The sequence below is a fragment of the Streptopelia decaocto genome (assembly GCF_964273445.1).
Source record: "Streptopelia decaocto genome assembly, chromosome: 2".
Lineage (NCBI taxonomy): Eukaryota > Metazoa > Chordata > Aves > Columbiformes > Columbidae > Streptopelia > Streptopelia decaocto.
In genome coordinates, this window is record NC_138655.1 from 113,397,772 (window position 1) to 113,418,990 (window position 21,219).

The following is a 21,219-nucleotide window of genomic DNA, read 5'->3' on the forward strand; positions in this document are numbered from 1 at the left end:
GAGGGTTTGATTCTTTCCTCCCCCAAAATTCACAGATTGCGCTGTTTGACATGAGATCCTATTGATATTCGTATTGTTGCGGAACTATGATGTTTTATGTAGCTGATTATATCATTGTGAATGTATACGCTATCCTTGTGTATTCACATATCTGAGGTTTAACAGAAAGAAGTATTTATATATGGGTATCTCTGGATCCGTTAGGTGAGGATATGTGTGTGTATGTATATGTGGAAACTGCTGTGTTCTGCCTTCTTCCTGACATCCTGGTTGCTATAGTGCAGTGATCTATTTGTGAACACTCAGAAGATCATTGCTATAGTTAAAAGAAACAGTGTTTCCTGGCCATAACTTCCTGGGCAATCTCTTCTCCTGGAGCACCAGCTTTAACCCATTCCACCACCTTCCCTGGGACTCCAGGAGTGACCCTGTAACAGGAGGTTTCTTTAGTTCATTGCTTTTCCAAACCAGCACATTTAATAATATTTCAAAATAGTTTGTCTATTTAAATCTAATGCATGCCTGTTATTCACCGTACATTTCAGTGCTTCAGCCATCTTTCTAACAGGCTGTCGAGCTGTGCAGCGTGTCGTGGCATTGTGTCCTGTGTTTGCTTCTGGAATATGTGGCATTCTTCTGCTCTTGCACATACCTACACACATACGTTTTCATCCACCTGCCCAGCCAGGCAAAATGTAGGAGACCAAGCGGCAGCGCTGGAGTTCTGTCTGAACTGCTGTGTGGGTTTATTTTTTTTTCCTTCTCTCTGCAGGTGTGAATGAGAGAGACTCTCTGCAGTATTTAGTGTCCAGTTGTACTGGCTCCGAAGAACAGCAGCGTCGCAATGCCCCCTCCTGCTGATATAGTGAAGGTGGCGATCGAATGGCCAGGTGCCTTCCCCAAGTTAATGGAAATAGACCAAGTAAGTGCCTGTGTTCGTGTGCTCCTAGTAAATAAGTTCTCTGCTTGTGTGTGTGTCTCTGCATTTATGTTTACTTAGATGCACAGATATGTTTCCCTGAGTGCATGTGTGGTAGATGTTCTTATAAGGGGTGTAACCCACTTCCTCTCTTACTGCTTAATGCTTTTGATGTGTTTAGCTTCTTTTTTTTTTGTTTGTTTGTTTTTTTTAATTTGCTGCTTCTTTTTAAATAGCTGCTTCAACAAGCCCTTTACTGCTTGTGTGACACACTTAACACTTTTGTGCCTTAGTTTGTTCTACTGTAGAACTGTTGTAATGTTGTTACCTCCAGGTGGAAAGTCTTCAGATTTTTAGTCAGTGCTTTGCATTTGGGGTACGGTCATACTGAATGGTTGCAGCAAGTGCAGATTTTGGAACTTAAGTAGTGGTGCACTGTGAGCAGGAGGATCTTTGCTGTTCCATACAGGGATCTCTGGCTTTGTCCTGTTTAGCTGGTTATTTCTTATGCAATGGCCCTGTGGACTAATTGGAGGCAGTGTACAGAAACTAAGAAATTCAAAATTGTGAATTAGAGACTCTTTGTAGGAAATTCTGAGGGGAGGGGATTGAGCCGGGGGGAAACAAACCAAATCACGTTTCACAAGTGCTGTATTTTATGTTTTGGACTCTCTGAGATTGTTTTTATATCACATGTATTAATATTAAAAGCAACCTCTTTAATATTTAACAGCTTATCTATAACGTTTTGAAATCCTACAGCGTGTTACCTGTTTAGAATAATTATTATTTCTGTAAATAGTATTCAGAGCGAAGGAAAGCATTTCATAATGTGCTTTAGACCCTAGTGTATCTGGGGACCAAGTACATTATAAAGTTCTATTGGAGAGGAGAAAATTTGAATTCGTGCTTGAAATGTTTTGATGAAATGAGGTCCTAATTTCTTCATGCAGTGCAATCAGTTTCACTTCTAGTTAACCCTTTTGTGGCATATGCCTGGGAAGTTCGTGTGTGAACTTTGGAGAAACATGGTACTAGAGAGTGGCTGGAATAACAGCAGCAGGATTTTTAGACAGTCTGAAAGCCCCTTTAGAGGAAAGGGGACTTCCCAAGCTGTTAGCACTTTGATTTCTAGACCTGCCAACCTTTTCCGTGTTCGTTTGCTGACATTTTTGAGTAAGCATATATCTACAGATACAAATCTCTTGCCTTCTTGGCGTGAAGAATGTTTTACTTTTTTCTTCCTGTGTAACAAATGGTAGACATTGTGCCCACTGTGTTCGAGGAAAGATGAATGTTAGTCATGATGAACTACAGCTTATTGCTACCAAGTACAGTGGGGACAAAGATGAACAAATATTATGCAGTCTCCTTCCAAGCAGCAGTAGAATAATACCAAAATGATTGGTTTTAATTTACAAAATGGCTTAAAGTAACTCTCCAAAAAACCTCATACCTTGTCTGAAATATTAGCTTACTGTCAGGGAACCTTGTTTTTACCTTTATTATATAAGATTTAGAAGGGACAAGAAAGATCAATGCTGACTTAAGTGGGGTAGAATTCTTCCAACTTAGCCTGCCAAGTTGCCTGCTAGATTCCTCATGGCACTGAGTGGCGAGAAGGAGGAAGAAGAGGGAAAATCAGGTTGAAAGGGAGAAACCCAACAGCAGCCTGCTCCTGATACAGGAGGAAATGGGGGAATGAAGGTTCAGGATCTCATCTCTCACCTTTCTGACATGGAAAATACAAGTGTTGTGACCAGAAATGAAGATGGGGGGAGGGGGGGGGGGGGGGGGGGGGGAGAAATCTCTTCCTAATACCTGTACACACAAATCCACACATTAGCCTTTTCCAGGGATGGGAGAAATATGGGAGCGAGCCCTGAAAACATACAGAGAACACATGCTTCTAAACACAAAGCTTTGTCTTTGGTTCACTTAATGCTAACTTTTCCCAATCTGTTTCTTTTCAAACATCTATGTAGTTGAAGAGCTGTAGTGGAGGAGATGATTCATACCTCAGATGGTGAGCTGTCGGGGATGATAAAGGGGAGGAGGGAAAAGGAAGGCAGAAAAGAGAAATTACTTGCCGATTGACCAGACATTGCAGCCAGTGCCTGTCTCCCAGGTGGGATCTGCTCATTCGAACACCATTTGACTTGTATTCAGAAAATCCTAAAAACTGCCTGGCAGTTTCCTCCTGCTCTGATCCCTTACTGGTAAGAACAGTATTTAAAAGAACAGCACTGTATTATTACTTTGAAAAGAACAACAAAAAAACCCCTCACTGTAGCATGACGCAAGTTCTTTATCTTTCAGGGTACTGAAGCTATTCCAGATACTAAAGTACAAATAATATGTAAGAGATCAGAGGAAAATCTGGATTATTGTTTGGTTTTAGGTTGTTTGTTGTATACGCTTAGTAGCATTTATTTAAATTCAGTTGCACAATATCCCAATTCACCTGCTTTGTTCAAGCATATTTTGCTCGACAATGAAAAGAATGAAGTATTTTCAAAATGAGGAAATGTCATTGTGAAACCATAGTGATTGACAGTGGTGTACTAGGAGGTTTTGGGCCTGAAAAGAGCTGTTGAGTATTTTTGTCACCAAGTCTTATTAAACTGTACATTTAAAAAGCCTCCCCTTTAGGCGCATGACTTCTGACAACTTGGACTTCATGAAGCACAGAGGTTTTTTCTAGTTCATGCTTCCTGCTACATTTCTTTAGGTTTGTCAGCCTGGGTTCATCAATGGTGGTTTTAGATTTAATCGTACAAAATTATTCTCACTGAGTTAGACTCTTTGCTTGCACTATTAATATATAATTAAATGCTTTTCAGAACCAGCCTCTGTGCCTAACCTTTCTTCTCATTCATTGAAATGTACTTTTTGACATCAGGGTTTTACAACTGCTTTTTTCCTGGAAAGCTGTTTTAAACAAGGAGTGCAAAACTGCATATTATTTACTGCCCTCTCTCTCACCAGGTGAGGATTAAGTCAGTTGCAGCAATTGGCTGTTGCATGTATGAATTAAAGCTGAGTTTAAAGCATGTACAATCTAATGTACTTTTCTGCTTTGTCTTCAAAAGATGGACTTGACTGAATTCAGTTACTCTCTTCCAGAATACTTGATTTCTTTTCATTTGGGTTTCCACTCATTTCCATCACTTTCCTCAATTATAAATTGGAAAAATAACATCTAGACTCTTCTCCGCTGCATAAATCCCTACTGGTAATATTAGTACCGTGTTCAAAATTAGTTTTTAGTGAAAAGATTGAAGAGCTGGGTATAGAAATGATCTTCCAATTTTAAGTCTTCCTGTCACATAAGGGGAGGAACGGAAATGGGTTGGTGTCTGAATTTGCACTGGGATCTTTTTCTGGACTTTTTAGGGGTACGGTCTGGGGAATAAATGAATGGTAGATGCTGACTGCCTGGTACCTTCTTCTCCCCGTCTTCTGGCTGATTATTCTGGAAGATGATAAGAGTGGAGATGGATGGGCTCTGTACAGGTGAACCAGGGTGCTGGTTACCCTGTCCTGACTTCTTTTTATTTATCCCAGAAATAGGCATTTCATAAGAGGATGTTATTTCTTGTGTTCAGATGAAAAATTGTGTGCTTTAGTTTGTGCCCATTATGTATAACTCATTCTCAACTGTTGGTGTTCTTCTGCAGCACAAACTATTTTATGTAAGCCAGTACTGGTTTTAGGTTACCTGAATACTTTGTTCTGTAGATTTACAGCTTCACTCTTCCTGCTGCAGGGGGAAGCAGCTTCCAGGAGAGGCACAAGGTGGATACTTGGGGACAAAAACTATTTTAGCTTCTCCCATTCAAATCCACTTGTGTGTTAACACGAGTTGTACTGAAACTAGATTTCTCTAAACTCAGGGATGAACTTCCTCAGCATTGGAGGTAAACACTGTTCCTACAGAAAGGAATGGTTTGGAATTAAATTTGTCTGTACAGTCTTTTCCTCTAGATTTACTTTTATCTGTCAGATCATTAAATATAGATTAAATTAGAAGATGTGAATGTTTTACCCCAAAAAATCCAAAAAACAAAACAAAAACCAACCAACCAACCAAAAAAAAACCCCTATATATTCTTTTCAAAGCACAAATGTGTTACAGTGAGCAAAATTTACAGGAGCACTGTCAAACGACAATTTCATGTTAATACATTGCAGTGCTGCACATGGGATGAACCATGGGCTGCTTTACATTAATGCTTTCTCTGAGGTTTAGATTTAGTCAGCAAATTTATCTTGTGAGAGTGTCTTTCAAGTAATCTCTTCTGCCAGTGTATGCTATAAATGTAATTTTAATTTCTTTTTTCTTCAGAGGTGTCATTGTACTTCACTGCATATTAAAAGGAAACCAGTAAGATTTTTTTAAAGGGAATTTTCAAATAGTTTTGGGTTTCAGACCTAAATCTGGACCCTTGGGGATTGTTAATTGATTTACTGCTGTGTTTCTCAAACCATGGGGAGAAATACAGTTCAAAAGGGGTTGTGAAATGCTTAGTTAGAGAAAAGAAAGTGGCACATCACTTCTGCTATGTGTGCAGACTAAGAATAGCTGTAGTTTCTACAAGTGCTGTCACTAGTAATAGCAGTGTACCGATACAATCCTAGCATCACAAGTCGAAATGTATGCAGTATTAGTGAGCACCAGCATTGCTCAGGTGATGAAGAAGAAAGGGATATTGATGTCTCTCTGTACCAGAGGCTGGACTGTAAATTTAGTGTCATTCCCTGTTGCTTAGTTCTGGCTCCAGACTCCCTCAAAATCAAGGGGTTTAGTGCTGAGGGGATGAAGGAAGAGAGAGAGGCTCTTGCCTCCTTGCCACAAACCTGCAAAATCATATAAACTCTTATCCAAAACCTGCAGTAGTATTGCAGTAGCTGGAGCTACTGATGCTTTTTGGTATGCATATTGTGAAGATTTCCAATGTTATTGCACATTCTGAGTTCAAAGTAGTTAAAGGAAATGTCAGTGCCTTTCACAGCTGACAAGATCTCGGTTTCTTGAAGACAGAGGACTCGGAAGCAGCTCATGGAAGAGTGATGAAGAGTCTTACACTGACTTATAAAATCGTTTCCTGCCTGGATCTGCTGGCAGCAGCTCCTTTCTGTCAGGTCAGAGAAGGGAGTCAGTGCCACTGCAGCTGTATCTCAGCCATTCTGAAGGATGACCTTGGTTGCTGCTGATGGGAAACTTACCCAAAGATTGATAAGCCAGAAGATGGCTACCTTTTCAAAAAGATTGAAACACACTCAACTAACTTAAGCTGTTTTGCTAAAGATAGGGCTTGCTTAAAATTGACTTATAATCCTTCCAGTATTGTTACCATTGGGGATTATTAGTAGGACTGGTAAGGAAATGATATCCACTAACTTAATGTGCCATTTTCTTTGGACTAATGACAGGTCTCTTTTTTTTTTTTTTCCAAAAAAAAGCTGCTCAGCAACAAGAATAATCTTGGAAACAATAATGCAGATGTTTTAACGCATTGGATGTAAGTCAGTGCACTAACACACGTATGTACGCAGACAGTGCTTTGTTAACATAATGAATCAATCATTGTTAATTGCAATGGGTGTCGAAAAATATGATTTCTTTTCTTACAGGACTGTGGGGTTGGAGTAGTCATCATTAGAGCTCCAGTTCTTTGCTGTGGTGGCAGCCAGGCATCCTGAATCAAAAGGCAATGCTATCATCACATGTTACATTTTATTAGTCTGGCTTGTCCAAAGCCACATTCCCACTGGTTGGTTGAAGTCTTTCAAGGTTGAGAACTGGCATCCTGTGGTGCATGGCTGGGATCTCATCACTGAAGAATATATGAAAACTTTGCCTTATACTCTTGAATACAGAGACTGCAGCAAAGCTTAACAGACTGAAGAGGCAACAGGTCTGGCGAATGATTAGAAATTGTAAAAGAAATGGGGGTAAAAAGGAAATACAAATATTTAGTGAGTTACATTCTAATGGATGCTATTTATAATTTCTACTTGGTGCTGTCTTCTGTGTTAGGAAACATTAGCTAAATGCAGTAGAGAGATAAAAATATATATATATATATATATATATATATATATATATATATATATATATATATTTAAGAAGTGGATATAGAGCCAGGAGACACTTGAGGTATTCCAGAAATTGTGTCCCAGTGTTCCTGATCTCCAGCATAAAGGATGTTCAGGAAATAGTATTTTAGGAAAGACATGAAACACCTCATTAATTTTCTCCTTGGATTTTTTTTTCTGGCTCTGATTTTGTTAGCCCCATAGTGCTAACCAGAATCTCTGCATTGGAGCCTGAATTTTGCTGCCTTCAATGACGGAATTTTCAAGATGAAGGCTGAACATGGCTATCAGGTTGTTGCATCTACAAATTTTTTTAAGAAACAGTAGAAGTCTCTTCTCCTAAAAGTTAATTCTGCTATATTTAAAGGAAGTGTGTGATGATGAGATTCCTGGAGTTATGCACCAGTGAATTAATTACAAGGTACTTCATTCACGTTTTGGCCAGCTGAAGTATCCAGGTGTACTTTATGATTCAGTTGTATTCTCCTTATAGAACTCTAAGATTCTAGTACAAAAGAGAGTAATACTAAAAATCCTGCTGTATAATGTTTTTGTGTCTTTGTGTAAAGACTTTTCTACCTGGGTAGCCCAGTAGTGTGTTAGTCATGAGCTGTGGGTTTGAGGTTTCTCCGTTCAGTTTTCAAAGGTATGCCCACCTAATAAAGTGGTTGTGTGAAGAGCCACATCTTAAAGACCTGCTTTGTATGTTAAGCTGTATTTTAATTGGTTTTAAATATGTGGTATGAGCATGTTGCATGCAAACATGCTGTAACTCACAGCTGTAGGTCCCTAGGTGTATTATAACTCTAAAGTACTCTTGACTGGAAGTTTTTGGCATTGCTATTTGCGATGTACTTGAGGAAATGGGGAGTGTTGTGGCTTGTTAGGACACTAAATGTGGAATAAGAAGTTTCTGTACATTTCTGTTTTGTTGTTTTTTTTATAATGTTATGCTTCACTGCTTCTTTATTGTATAGTCACTTCAACATCCTAAACATATGATCTCTGTGACAATGCTTAGATCTGGTGAAATGCAGATTTAGAAGTGAGGATGTCTTTGGGGGATGGCAGGGAGTAACTAAGGAAGCTGCAGCTGACAGTAAAGGGGAAGAGGACATGAACATCCAGATTTCCCCAAGTCTTGTGTGCTCTGCAGAACCTCTAATGCTATATTTATACCAAAGTGTTTCTACTGACACGTTAAAATGGAGCCAATAAAAGCTCTCTTCCATTGGCAGGCTGCACTTGCTGAGGGTTTTGCCCATCAGCTCTGGGATGCGAGTGTTTCCCACCTTGGGTTGTGTCATTGCACTGACAGAACAGTGTGGTGTTGAGCTGGTCTTGTCTGCGTTTTATGGTCTCTGTTACTGCAGTGTTGGGGAGTCCCCATTCTTCAGTTATTCACTCCCTCTGGTGCTCCCTTGAGTTAGGGAGATTTTCCATCTTTTACAGATGACCAATGCCTAATTAACAAGTCTCGTCTTAGTAATGCTCCATTGTAGTCAATGGAGAGAGCTGATTCCCAGAGTGGTTCAGAGCAGGTTGAGGAAGCTGAAGCGTAAAGCTCTCCAGGACCTCCCCCTTACAGGAGAAGACCTTGCCTCTTACATCATGAGAAACCAGTGGTGAAGTAGTGCGTCAAGGACCCAGGTGTCCTGGCATCTGGTGTTTGCCACCAAACAGTCCTGCTTCTGTTTCTATAGCCCCTGGTGTATGACAGTAACAGATGAAGCCTCCACTGATTGTGAAAAGAGGTGTTTTTCTGTTTTTTAATAGCCATAAAAATGACTTCTGCACTAAAAGATTTGTTAGTAGAATGGTAGCATTAATTATAGATAGAATGGTGTATTTACTGGCTTGAGACTCTGTTTTTTGACAGATGTACAGATCAGCAACAGAATACTTTTTTTTTTTTTTCCCAATGCTGAGTGTTTTCCACCAACAGATGTGCTGCATCTGCTGTTTTTCAGTGATAGGCTTAATGGCAGCAAGGGTTAAGGGTTTTCTTGTTACTTCTGTGACTAAAAGGTGTCAGCCAGGGAAAGTGATATCCCAATCGTTGTCCAAATCCAAAACAAAACAATAACCAAACCCAAAAGAAAAATCAATGAATCTCTGCTAGTCATTTGAAAAGGAAAGCTATTCAACCTTGGCCTAAAAGAAACCTGTCTACAGTTCCCTGGTATAGCACAATCAAAGTATATCTGAACTGCATGTATAACATGGCTTCTACTCAGATTTAGGCTTCTGACCTCTCTACAGTTCACACATGCACGTTCACACACACTTGCTATTTGATTTGGGAAGTGCTTTAACCCCAGGTTAGTGTACTGGTGGCTTGAACTGGACCTGTGGCTTAGTCAGCGCTGGTGTATTTGAATGTTCTTACCTTTCTTGTGCTCATCCCACGATTTCCTTGGAACAAAAGAGTTGCCTGGACTCAACCAGTTGACACTCTTGCCTGCCTGTGCTTGGTGCTTCCTGGTGACTCGTTTCCTCCTTGGGGAACCCAAGGTGTAGGAATGAAAGGATGAAACTGGTGAGGAAATGGGAGTGAAAAATTTCAGTCAGTGTTCTGCCAAGTTGCTTTAGAAGTGCTACAAAACAGGTAGCAGGGGCAGATACTCAAGAAGACTGAATTAAGGATATGTGTGCATCTTAGCACAAAAAACCTGGAGATGTGACCTGAGACTTACGCAGGTGAGTGCAGAAGTGGTGACTAGGACTGGCTGTATGGTGGATGTCATTAGGGCTACAGTTAGCTGGCATCTCAGACACAGGTACAAACCAATCAGTGCAGGCAAAGCTTTACTGGGTGTGTAAATTCACATCAGCTCTAGCGTCAATGGCAGGATTCTCCCTATGTGTGCAGATCAATAAGCCACAAGGCCATAATGCCCTATTATCGTTTCCCACTGGATTTCAGGTATCAATTGAATACCTACCCTAGGAAAATACTTTTGTACTAAGCAGTATGGTCAGCACAGATGGCTGTGATATATTAGCTGAAGGGGCTATCTCCTATAGGAATCATAAGTTTTACTTTGATCCATGTTATTTCATGCATTAAAGCTACAGCTTGATCTTCTTAGAGCCTTAAATGAGCTTCTCAGCATGTGTAAGAAAACACTTTGTTTTTACTAGTGTAGGGGAGGACACAGAGGCAAAAATAAAACCCCAAAAGTAAAAATGCACCAGCACAAAATAGACATTTTGATTAAGGAAAAACTTTGAATTATTTTTGGGCTGTCTGATTGTAAGGAATTCTTTGAAGTGCCTTGACTAATAAGGTGAATTTGACTTTTTCAGGACTGTAAATGCAGCAAAGATATTATGTAAATTTCTGTAAACATAATTTTATTATTATTGTAATAACAAAAACATCAAATCCATTCTCTTTGACATCAGGCAAATATTTACAGCCAGGCAGAAAAAAAAAAGTGTCTTTGAATGGCCTGCTGGGTGGATTTACTCCACAGAATAGAAATGGGCTTTTACCTCATCTTTCATGGTTTAAAAATAAAAAAATACAATAAGTTGCTTTTGTTTGTCTTCTAGTACTGCTGTATTCCTATACATACTGTAAATAGTCATGTCCTGTCACTGCTTCCGTAGCATAGATTAATCTCTTGCTGCCGTCTGTCTGTAGCAGGGCGAGGGGTTCTGGACGCGGCCATGAGCTGGATGGGAAGGGGCTGTGGGAGCCGGTCACTCGCCTCCCTGTTGCTGCTTGAGCAAATGGGGGTTTTCTTGTCGCAGATCGCAGATGCCTGGGCATGAACGGGCAGGGTGGCGGGAGGGCAGCCACTGCCCATCCTGCCTGCCGGAGCCCTCCTGTGACATCTAAAGTAGGTGACATCTCGCTGTGAGCAGGGCACTGGCGACAATTTATCTTCTTGGTAGGGACGGGGAAACAATTCTGTCTGGAGAGTTAAATGTAGGGAGAAGGCAGCCCAAGGGATGAGTAGGAGCAGCAGCTTGTTAGGATTGCAGTGGTATTTATTTTACGTTTATTAATTTGTAAAGTGCTATCAATTTACTAATTGCAAGCTCTGTATCCCAGAAGAGTTCTACATTTTTTTTCCATCCTGTTGCTGTTAGCTGAGTTGTATTTAGCCACATCAGAGTTGTAGCAGTAGTGCCACAGAAGGACAAAGATGCATCGTGGAAGGCTGGCTGGATTCGCAATTTTTGTTATTGAAGATCCATTTTGTTTTTCCTTTTTAACTGTCCCTTACAGGTCCTAGTTAATTTGTTGTGGGCTTGTTTTGTCCAAGTTTTTTGACATTCAAATGATGTAATATAATAATTTAAATGTGATGTAGAATAGGAAAAGGGGGAGGGACATGAGTAGGATTGAGAAAGGACATAAAAGCTGATGGTGTAGAGGACTTAGAAGTACCAAAATAATGATTTGGAAAGTCATTGTATCCAACCTTCCCCAGTATTTATATTATTGCCAGTTTGGGTTCTTTAAAGTGTCTTTTTGTCATAGTTTTCAAGAGGAAACTATAGTTGCTATGGGAAGTAATGGAGAGGAGAGGCAGTTAACTCTTTTTGTCCTCCATTGTATTAAATCTGTTAGCTGGTGTCGGTTTGCTTTGTAAAAGGAATTAATGTCCCAGATAGAAATTTTGTCAAAACAGGGAAATAGTGGGGCAGGACACGCAGCAGCATCCTGAGGTGGGAAGGGGAGGCAGCATGCAGAGCTGTGCGCTGCGCTTGGGAGCAGCTCACCCACAGGCTGGCACATGTGTGCTGGGTGGCAAACTGGTGTTATCCTTCCTAGACAAACCCGTGCTCCTCCTCCTATCCCTCCCAAAAAATGGGGTTTTCTTTTTTTTGGGAATGTTAGAGAGCAGTTGGAAGCAGGGATCTCTTTCACAGGATTGCAGAAGCTACAAAATCCCTGGAGAAGGAGAAGGATGACAGCAGGTCAGAGCAGCTGCACGTAAATGACACAGTTATCCAGACTGAGGAACTGATTGGGATAAAAAATTGTGGGGAAGAAAATGCTCTTTTTCATTTCTGATCTGCTTGACAGCCTGGCTGTGGCTATGTAAGCAGCTGAGCCAGCGCGACAGAGAAGCTGCTGTGGAGAAGGGACACGCTGGCTGCTTCATAAGGGAGCACTATCACACCTCCTGCCTTTTCTCCCACGTGCAGCTATTTGCTGATCATTTGGCTAGATAGCAAGTCAGATGAGGAAATCGGTGCAAATGAAAACTATTTTTTCCCCTTTTTACTAGGCCAGATTTTCTTTAGATCGAGTTACCTGGTGTGGATCATCTGGGTGGTCATGTGCAAATAGTAACAGCAGTGAAAGAGGAAGGGTGGAAACTAAGGACTGAGACGCTATGGCAAGTGGTGACAGAATCCTTTCAGCAGATGCTTTCATTCATGTTTGATTAAAATGGTCTTGTGTTTCATTTTTGCCTGTTTATAAACTGGCTTAGTTGACTTCACTGTTGAAGTAACAAATTCTTCCCTGATCCTGACCGGGGAGTCCTATCTCTGGCTTTCTCTCTATGCAGTGATGCAGTTCAGAAAACAAATCCAAGGGAAAGATAATTCTTCCTCTGCATAACACACTCTGCTACTGAGTTAATTTCTAGCCTAATCAGTTTTCTATAAACATTAAAGGGAAACAGCTTGTTTTGACAGCATTGTTAGTTTACGGGTGGATTTGTGTATTTTAGTTTTGTTTGCTTTTTAAGAATTCAGTGAACTGTTATTGTTGGAAGTGGAGAGGTGGTCCTATGCTCTTTAGGTGATTTGGGGAATTTTCATGAAGCAACAGATCTGTGTCACATTGTGTGGTCACCCAGTATTGGAGAAAAAATGCTCAGTAGTCACCCAGCGGGTGAAATTTGGTCTGTTTCTTTTTGCCGTGCAACTTCATCTGTGTTTTGGGATATAAAAATGCATTTATTTTTTTTTTTTCAGCCAACAGTCTTCTAAAAACACTTGGTTGTGCACCCTGTGTTTATAACAATGTTCAGAACATTGCAACATCACTAAACTAGACTGTTCCTTCTATTTTGGGACTCAAAGCAACAGAGCTGTTTTCAGTCAGTCCAAATGCTCGTGTTCACAGATGTAGAGAATAAAGCAGAACTGATACATCTGGGATCTTAAACACCTTCCAGCTGGTGTTTTATCAGGGGGAACCTGCATATGTGTACTTAAAAGAGAGGATTACTGTCATCATATGGCCATAAATGAAAAGGACAAAAGAAGGTTTAAAAATATTGAATGTCTTCTTGCTTCAGATGTCATTCCTGGAAAATGCTCATGTTGATATCTAAATCTTCTGTTTCTGTTGGGTAATGAGATTCAGTGTAGACAAAAGACCCTTTGATTACTCAGTTGAGAAGCTGAGTTGATGCCGTATGGGCTAATGTTGACAAAAAGGACTGATAATGTCATCATGTATCTGTGTAGAATTGCTGTCTTTACAGATTATCAGACCAAAACAGCAGAAAATTTTGGGGTCCTATCAAGTTTGATATTAAACAAAAAATGAAATACTACTAACTTGTTTTGTTCTTTGCAGTCAGTGGTTTTGGAATAATGTTTTGAGAGCACAGGACTGTTACAATTTGGTGATTTTTTTCTTTCTTTCTTTCTTTTTTCCTCAACCAGAAAAAGCCACTGTCCTCAATAATAAAAGAAGTCTGTGATGGGTAAGTTCTACCATATAATACATACTAGATACTATACTTTTGGATTTATTAAACCAACCAGGAGATATTTTTTTCAGAAGAAAATCTAGATATTCTGTATGATTAGTCATTAGCTTTGTCAATCTTTAAGTTGTTGTATCTTCAGATTTTGAATTTGCAGTGTATTTTGGATCAATTACTTACAAGATGTGTGCCTAACAAAGCAGCTCCATCATGTGCGTGACTCTCATTTAGACTGTTTTTCTACTTTCTACACAGAGATGCATTTTACGTGCTTACTTGATGCTTGTGGTTCATGGGTTAAGGAACTAAAGCACTGACTGTCCCTTTGATTTTTGAGTGCTGGGTGTAGTGACTACTGTAAGCTGGTCCAGTTGGTGTGACTGCTCACGTAAAACTGAAATGTTACAGGTCCTGCAATATGAACTAATAATTGGCTAAGAGAAATATCTTGCTTTAGTTTTATTATGTTAATATTTGGGAACAAAAATGCTGTTTTAACCAAGTGCTGCCACACATGATAAATGAGTTTATATTCATCAAATTGTTGCTGAGTTTAAAAAATGGTATTTTATACATAATGAAATGTATCATCTTTATACTACATGCATTGGGTATTGCATAAATGAGCATAAAAACCTCGTACTGTAAATTCTTTTTTTCCTGATTTAGTGATATAGTGATCTTGCTTACTGCAAGCAGAAATTATGCTTGGTATTTTTTTGTAGATCTGGACTGCATATTAGATCATTATCAACTTATTTTTGTAGCACTGAAGTGTCACTGTAGCGACAAAGTAGTTTCCCTTCCTTTTATCTTTGCTTTAGAAGGAAGGTATTTGTTATGTAATTTCTTTCTTGACCATGGTCAAGTTTAGAGCTTTATTTCAGTATGCAAAAGGAAAAAACTCATTTATAGGATCTACTTGTAGTGAAGTTTTCCCTTCGTAAGCACGTTTTTATCTCAAACTTTGGAACTCATTATTGAAAGCTATGGAAAAGTATGAGAAATACATGGGAATGACAGGCACTTGTTTGATCATAGTAAAATTATGTAAAGGGTAGTTTTTGAGCTTTTAATATTTCATTTTGTGATTAATCTATTTTCATATTTCTAAGGTGGTCCCTTGCAAATCATGATCAATTTGCACTGCAGCATGCTGATAGTTCTAATTTCTACATCACAGAGAAGGTAGGTAAATCGTTCAACACAATTCTTGCATAACCTATCAAAAAGTTTGCCACAATAATTTATTTTAAATCAAAATCTGTAAAAATGTAGAGTGTTTTCTGTAATGCACTGCCAATGAGAGGGTAGGTACTGTGACACCTGGTTTAATGATTTTATGCTGATTTCTTCTGTTTGGAAAGGCAAATAAAAGTTTTAATGTGCCAAGGCCTTTGTATCTGTTGAGTTTAAGACTTTAGCACTGAGGCCTTCAGCTTTGCTATTCGTGCACATTTAGTATTCTGCTGACAAATGGTGTACAGGAAATTGAAATATGTAGAACATGAAGGGCTCTTTGAAGTCCAAAGAGACTTTCAGTGCGTGACGCTTCCCTCTTTGGCTGATTCAGGTAGAAATAAGTTTCAGTGACTATGTAATATTTACTACTCCTTCCCACTTGCTGTCTTGTTCTTTTCCAGTTCTTTATGTTATGTTGGCTTATCTTTTTGGTCCCCAGGTAGCGTGGCAATATGCAATTCATGAAGTGATGCAATGATTTCAGCACAGAATAACAAAATGACTATAGCTGTAATAAAAATGGAATGTCTAGTCTAAATAAATGGGACATGCTCATCTGAATGAGACCAAATAGTGCATTCATTCCTAGCATTGCTGATAGAATTGCTGAAACTACTGAAATTACGAAATAAAAGATTAGTTTGTTTGGAAGAGTGCACACATTAGTACTGCAGAGGTACTATTTCTAAGCAATCGGAAAAAAAACACTACACGCAACCTTCATGCAGGTTCCCTAACCTCAGTGGATTTTGAGCTATACAGACCTGAACTTCATTGCATAAACATATGTGCCTCTTGCTTACCTTATTATCAGGTTAGTTTGGCTTACTCTTTAAGTAGAAGAGGCTTTTGGTTTTGTTTTGCATTTTTACAGTTGATTAGAATCTGCTAAACACAGCTGAGACATGAACTAACTTTTGCTGTAATTCTTTCTTAAGGAAACTTAGACACAGTTAAGCATTTAGAAAGACTAAATTTAGCAAGACAGCTAAAGCAGTTGCTCATGAGATAGTGCTGCTTTTTAGAATTATTTTTTTTTTTAGCAGACTAGTTTTGGTTTTTCATTTAACTGTTTATCACCCCAGACAACCTTCTCAATTTGTCACAGTTTGTTTTGGGATGTCCCCTTTTTTTTGCTTGAGTGGGTTATTTTCCTTTCTTTTCAAGTTTCAGTTGACAGACACTTCAAAGGTCACCACAAGGAAAACTGTTAAAGTAATTATTGGCTGCTGTGCTTTGCCTCCACCCAAATTAAATAGTGAAACTGTTTTGCTAATTGCCCCGAATTGTGACACGTTTTCCAATAAGCCAGACACAAGTGAACTTGCCTGTTGGCATTTAATCTCTGATTGTACAGTGAATATTTCCAACAAGCCAGGATTGAGCAAATACTTGGGCTTGTTGAAGGAATTTGTCCTGTTACAATTAGGGGAATCTTCCAGGCTTTGCCTCCACTTTTGGTAGGTAAGATGCTGCAGCTTTGGATAAGTGTTTTCTGTTCCACATAAAAGGAAGCCTGATGGCTTTTGGCTGCCTTTAACTTTGCAATAAGGGTGGAAAATGATGGTCTTCTAGAACATTTTGGATTGTACTGCAGAGAGGACTCTGAGTTTGTTTATTCCTTACTGAAAATATGCAGAGTGTCTGACTCTGAGTCACATAAATAAGAGAGAAGAGTTCTAAATGCCACCACTATTAGTCAGATGTCTGTGACTTTTATTAGATACTGTTCACTGTTTATCACTGCTTATTGGATAGTGGCTGTAAAGAGAGACTTATATAGGCCATCACCCCTTCTACTACTTCCCCTCATTTGTATGCGGTAGCTTATTGTTGCTTTCTGAATTAAAATGTGAAAAACACCAAACGTGAGGACAAACACGTTGCACTTCATTGAAGCTACAACACTATTTTTTAAGGCCCACATTGCTTTAATCTGTCTCTTACTAGGGCATGAACAGAGCTCTTGTGACTGTGACAGCTTCTAATAAGTAAATATTTTTCACTTTCACCAATTGTATGTTGGTACATATGCAGAAGACATCATGTATCAGCTATGCTACTGTAGAGCTTGGGTGACTGCTGATTTATGGCCTTCCAAGTAGAGACCCCTTTGTAAATTATCACCATGTTTAAAGTTACCAGAAAGAAAAACAATTAATGAATTCTTGTACATAGTGACAAGAAACTTTGAAGTGAAGATGTTACAAATGTGGGACTTTCAACACATGGCTTACAATTATATTTTTGTTTTTGGGTAGCGAACAGCACATCTGTGTTTTGGCTGTCATATGCAGAACTCTTTATCTCTTGTAGCTGACCTATATTTCCCAGTTATACCACACATAAATAAAAACAACACTCAAGCAGTTGTTGTTGTTGTTGTTTTTTTTTTTTTCCTGGCCGTATTATTTGGAAAAATGCCTCTACAGGAGTAGCAATAACTCCTTCAGACAGTATAAGGGTGATCTTTTAACAAATCTTGAGTCAGCCAGGGTTCCTACTAGACAGGGCTTATCACAGCTGATGCAGTTTGGACTTCTGTCTTGGGGTTCTGGTTTGGCTATGTCTGTGCCCCTGAAAGAGCTGGGGAAATTATGTATTTTAGTGTGTTTTTTGTTTTGTTTTGTTTTTTTTATGGGAGAATACAATAAGAGGTTATGCGAAGAGGAAAACCAAGCAGGCATACTGCCTGAGCTCAAGCCTAGCTGGTGTTTTGATCACAATGTATTTGATTTTTAATTACATTAATACGTGTGTCTTTCTTAGTTATCATGGAGGGGCATTTCTTTGGTAGGTCAAACATCCAAAATCCTGACTTCTGAATCAGGATCTCATTGTGCTAGATACTATATAACAGAGAACAAAAAGTCACCTTTTCTTCTGTCTGTCCATGTTGTACCTGAAGAGATGCTTGTGTACATCAGGTGTAATAACTCAGGAATACTGTAGCCTGGATGAGCTCAGGGTTAGAACAGAAAATGCTATGTGAACAGTAGAAAATGGCTGTATAATTTTGAGTGCTAAATGTGTTCCTGGGCTGAAAACCACAGCCTGGATATCTGTCCACTGTGTTCCTCTGCTGGCAGTACCAGGAATCAAGGGACAGACATCTGAGTGGCTCATGCAGCTCTGAAGGTGTGATACACCACAATATTTGTCAGTAAGGGAGCCTTGCAGGAGTGTAGGGCTGGGGAAGAGCAATGTTCAAGCTGGCTTCCCTGATGGAGGCAGAATGTGGTGTTCCTTAACCTTGCACCGGAGCAACTACCAAGAATTAGAGAGTAACTCACTCTTGCTGAAGGTCTTTGTGACCCAGCTCTGAGCTATGTACAGCAGACATTGATGATACTGATGCCATTTTTTATGTTATCTTTTAAATGTAAGGACATTTCATGCTTATGTTAATTGATTTTATTCAGTCATAATTTCATTGTGTTCATTTTTTTTACTTTTGATGCCTCTAAAGACTCCTGATGATATTTTTCCTTCTTTCCCAACTCCCACATTTCCCTTTCATTCTTATGTGCTTATTACATGAAGTGGAGGAGAGTAGTCACCGAGTTCCCTCAATTAATTTTGAGAGACTTCTGTGCTGTTTTGCACAGGGAGCTGCTGTCACTTTACTTTCACTGTCATTACTCAGGTCTTTGCTGTGTTTGCAGATGGGACATCCTTCTGCCCTCCACCTCCCGTGGGCTGGGAACCAGAGTAGAGTTCCTGGTGCTTGTTCTTTCTCAAAGGTGCTTTTGCTTGTGACCTATTTTTTGCTGAATACAACCTGTAATTGTATATTCATGTGAAATTCCGCCATGCCATTACAGGCTCCCTGTGTGGGAGTGTATGCAAATGATGGGACAAGAAATGAACTGCTTGTAGGTTTGGGGTTTTTTGGATTTTTTTTTTTTTCCCACATTTTTAGGATTAATCCGTTTTCGCTGGTTCATTTGAACGTCAGTGAGCTGGAAGTAAACATTCTCAATAATGAAAGTTTCTCATTCACTGAAGGACCTGTTACTTCCTAAGCAGCTGAAAATGAGAAGTAGCATGAAGGCTGGGAACTGGAGAAATGCATTAAGTGATGTGTTCCTCATATCTGCCATTTTGCATTACTCTTGATAATACACTTGTTAATAAAGCTACATAAATGGAAAATTCCAATCCAGATTTGACCAGGACCAAACTATGCCTAGCTTTCCCTTTACTCTGACACTGACCTGACATGTGGTATTCCTTGCATATTCCTGAACTTTTTACTGTTTTGGGGCATCTGCACAGCCCTGCAGAGATTCCTAACAGTAAGAGCAGCTTATTATTAGGAATCAGAGTGGGATTACTCCTGCCTGCTTGATGAGTGCTGGTAACACTGCCCTGAGGACTCCAGTAAAATCTGGTGGACAATAGTGTATTTCTCCAGGGGACAGAAGTAAAACTTGAGTATCTGTGCATTAAATCTTTTTTAATCCTTCTTTGTTCAGGCTGATTTCAAGAACAGTGGTCATCCTTTTCTTAGCAAATTAGTCCACATTTTTAGGACTCATATTGCAGGACTCTAGGTTAATGCTAAATTTTCCAAATAAAATGGTTCTGTCCTGTCAACCTGTTACACTTTTGGCCCCAGCATGAACAGCTTTATTCTTGCCTCCTTTTTAAATATTTGGTATGACAATACATTCTTTTTTAGTTCCTTAGCTCCACATTAAGGCTGATGAGACAAATCTAGTATTTTTTTAAAAAAAGCTGTGAAGATATTTATTTTCTTGAATTTAGTTTGTAATTTTGCCTGACAAGTAACCACTAGAGAGGCCAGGCTCTGAAAAAGTTTGTCTTTCTGTTACAGCACTTGAAGATAGATATGGTATATCACAGGCACAGTGTGACTGTTTGGATTCAACTGATAGCAGACAGTTCTGTGTAAGATCTGACCAACAGAAACATGCTCCTCAAATCGACTTTCATATTTAAAAACCACCCTATTTAGACGAGTAGTTTTACAAAGCGCGGTGAACAGACTTCACAGCTGAAAGGGCACAGTTCTGATTTCTTCTTCCCTTCCCCAAGAAGTCCTGCCACTTCATTTCTGCTGGCTACAGCTTTTTTTCTTTTGGACAATTTTTGGAGGTGATGTCAAAGTGGGATCATTTAGTGTCACTTTAGTTCATTAAATTTGCTTAATGAAAAGTCTGCCTGGTCTGATGTAAGGGTGAGGCAGGCCCCTTGAATCATATCCAGGAATGAGCTGCAGAGAAGGAAGAAGCTAAAGGAAGGGTAGGAAGAGGAATGAAACTTTGCTCTTTGCAACAGCTGTGAGCCGTTATGTCCCTCAGTTGCTTGTGGAATTGGCTTAAGCTGATGTGGGATGAACTTGTGGGTGAAATCTGACTGCAGTCACAAATGGAGAAGGGATGTTTTATCTGTAGTCTCTCTGTGTCTGACAGAAAGGACACAAGCAAGGGCGTAGGAGTAGGATGTACATGCTAGAGAAGCACAAGCACCTGCAGGCTTCCCCCTTAAACAAGTCTCTGTGGTTCTAAATGTGGTGCTTGCAAAATGAGCTGGCCCTCTTTCCTGCTTGTGCTATGGTGCTTATTCCTGTCTTTTCCCTTACAAACTGGGCAAAACCCAAAATGATAAAATTTTCAGCTGGTTTAGTTCCCTTGTTGACTCAACAAGTAGTTATACAACTGTTTATGTCACATAAAAACAGTAGTAGGAATGAACAGGAGCCTGAAAAGCAAAACTCTGCTTTATGGTAGCAAGCTGTGCTTTAATTTGGCAAAAGTGACTGTGAACCACCGTCTTGGCTTGGGTCTTCAGATGTTTGTCCTAGTAGTAGCGTCTGCTTAAGGACCTACTGCTGCTGCAGGGGCCCTCCAGGGGTGCTGTGGGTGAATGTATTGGGTGAACCACATCAAAGAAGTGACTTCAATTTAACAATCCTTGTTTGATTTTTGTTTGTTTGTTTGGTTGGTTGGTTGGTTTGGTTTTTTTGTGTCTGTACCAGTTCTCTGTCCTGATTTCCCCACATGATCTCACCAACAATAGTGTGATCCCAGCTAAGTCTGTCATTTCCTGATGTTTATTTTGCAGGGTACAGCTCTTATGTTCCCAGCTTATCAGAGGATGGTCGGGCTGCGTGTTATCTGCCCACCCCTTCCGTGTTACTGGTACAACTGTCTGTGTGGTTGCTTGAATTGGGGAACTGATCCAGGTTAAAAATAACTCATGTGTAACTTCTTTTAATGTGTCAGAAGGATGTCTGCCCAC

General features: G+C 39.6%; 1 protein-coding gene across 8 annotated transcripts in view; it reads left to right on the forward strand.

Annotated features, from left to right (window-relative positions):
- Positions 1 to 21,219, forward strand: part of ELMO1 (engulfment and cell motility 1) — a 320,189-nt gene that overhangs the window by 47,205 nt on the left and 251,765 nt on the right. For 5 of the 8 annotated variants that reach the window (XM_082044344.1, XM_082044343.1, XM_082044345.1 and 2 more), the window contains 3 exons: positions 773 to 922; positions 13,667 to 13,707; positions 14,826 to 14,898. In XM_082044344.1, coding sequence (XP_081900470.1) covers positions 845 to 922; positions 13,667 to 13,707; positions 14,826 to 14,898 — 192 coding nt within the window. In that variant the 5' untranslated portion in view covers positions 773 to 844. The remainder of the gene's footprint in view (positions 1 to 772; positions 923 to 13,666; positions 13,708 to 14,825; positions 14,899 to 21,219) is intronic. The other 3 variants (XM_082044349.1, XM_082044348.1, XM_082044350.1) reach the window with 1 other exon arrangement.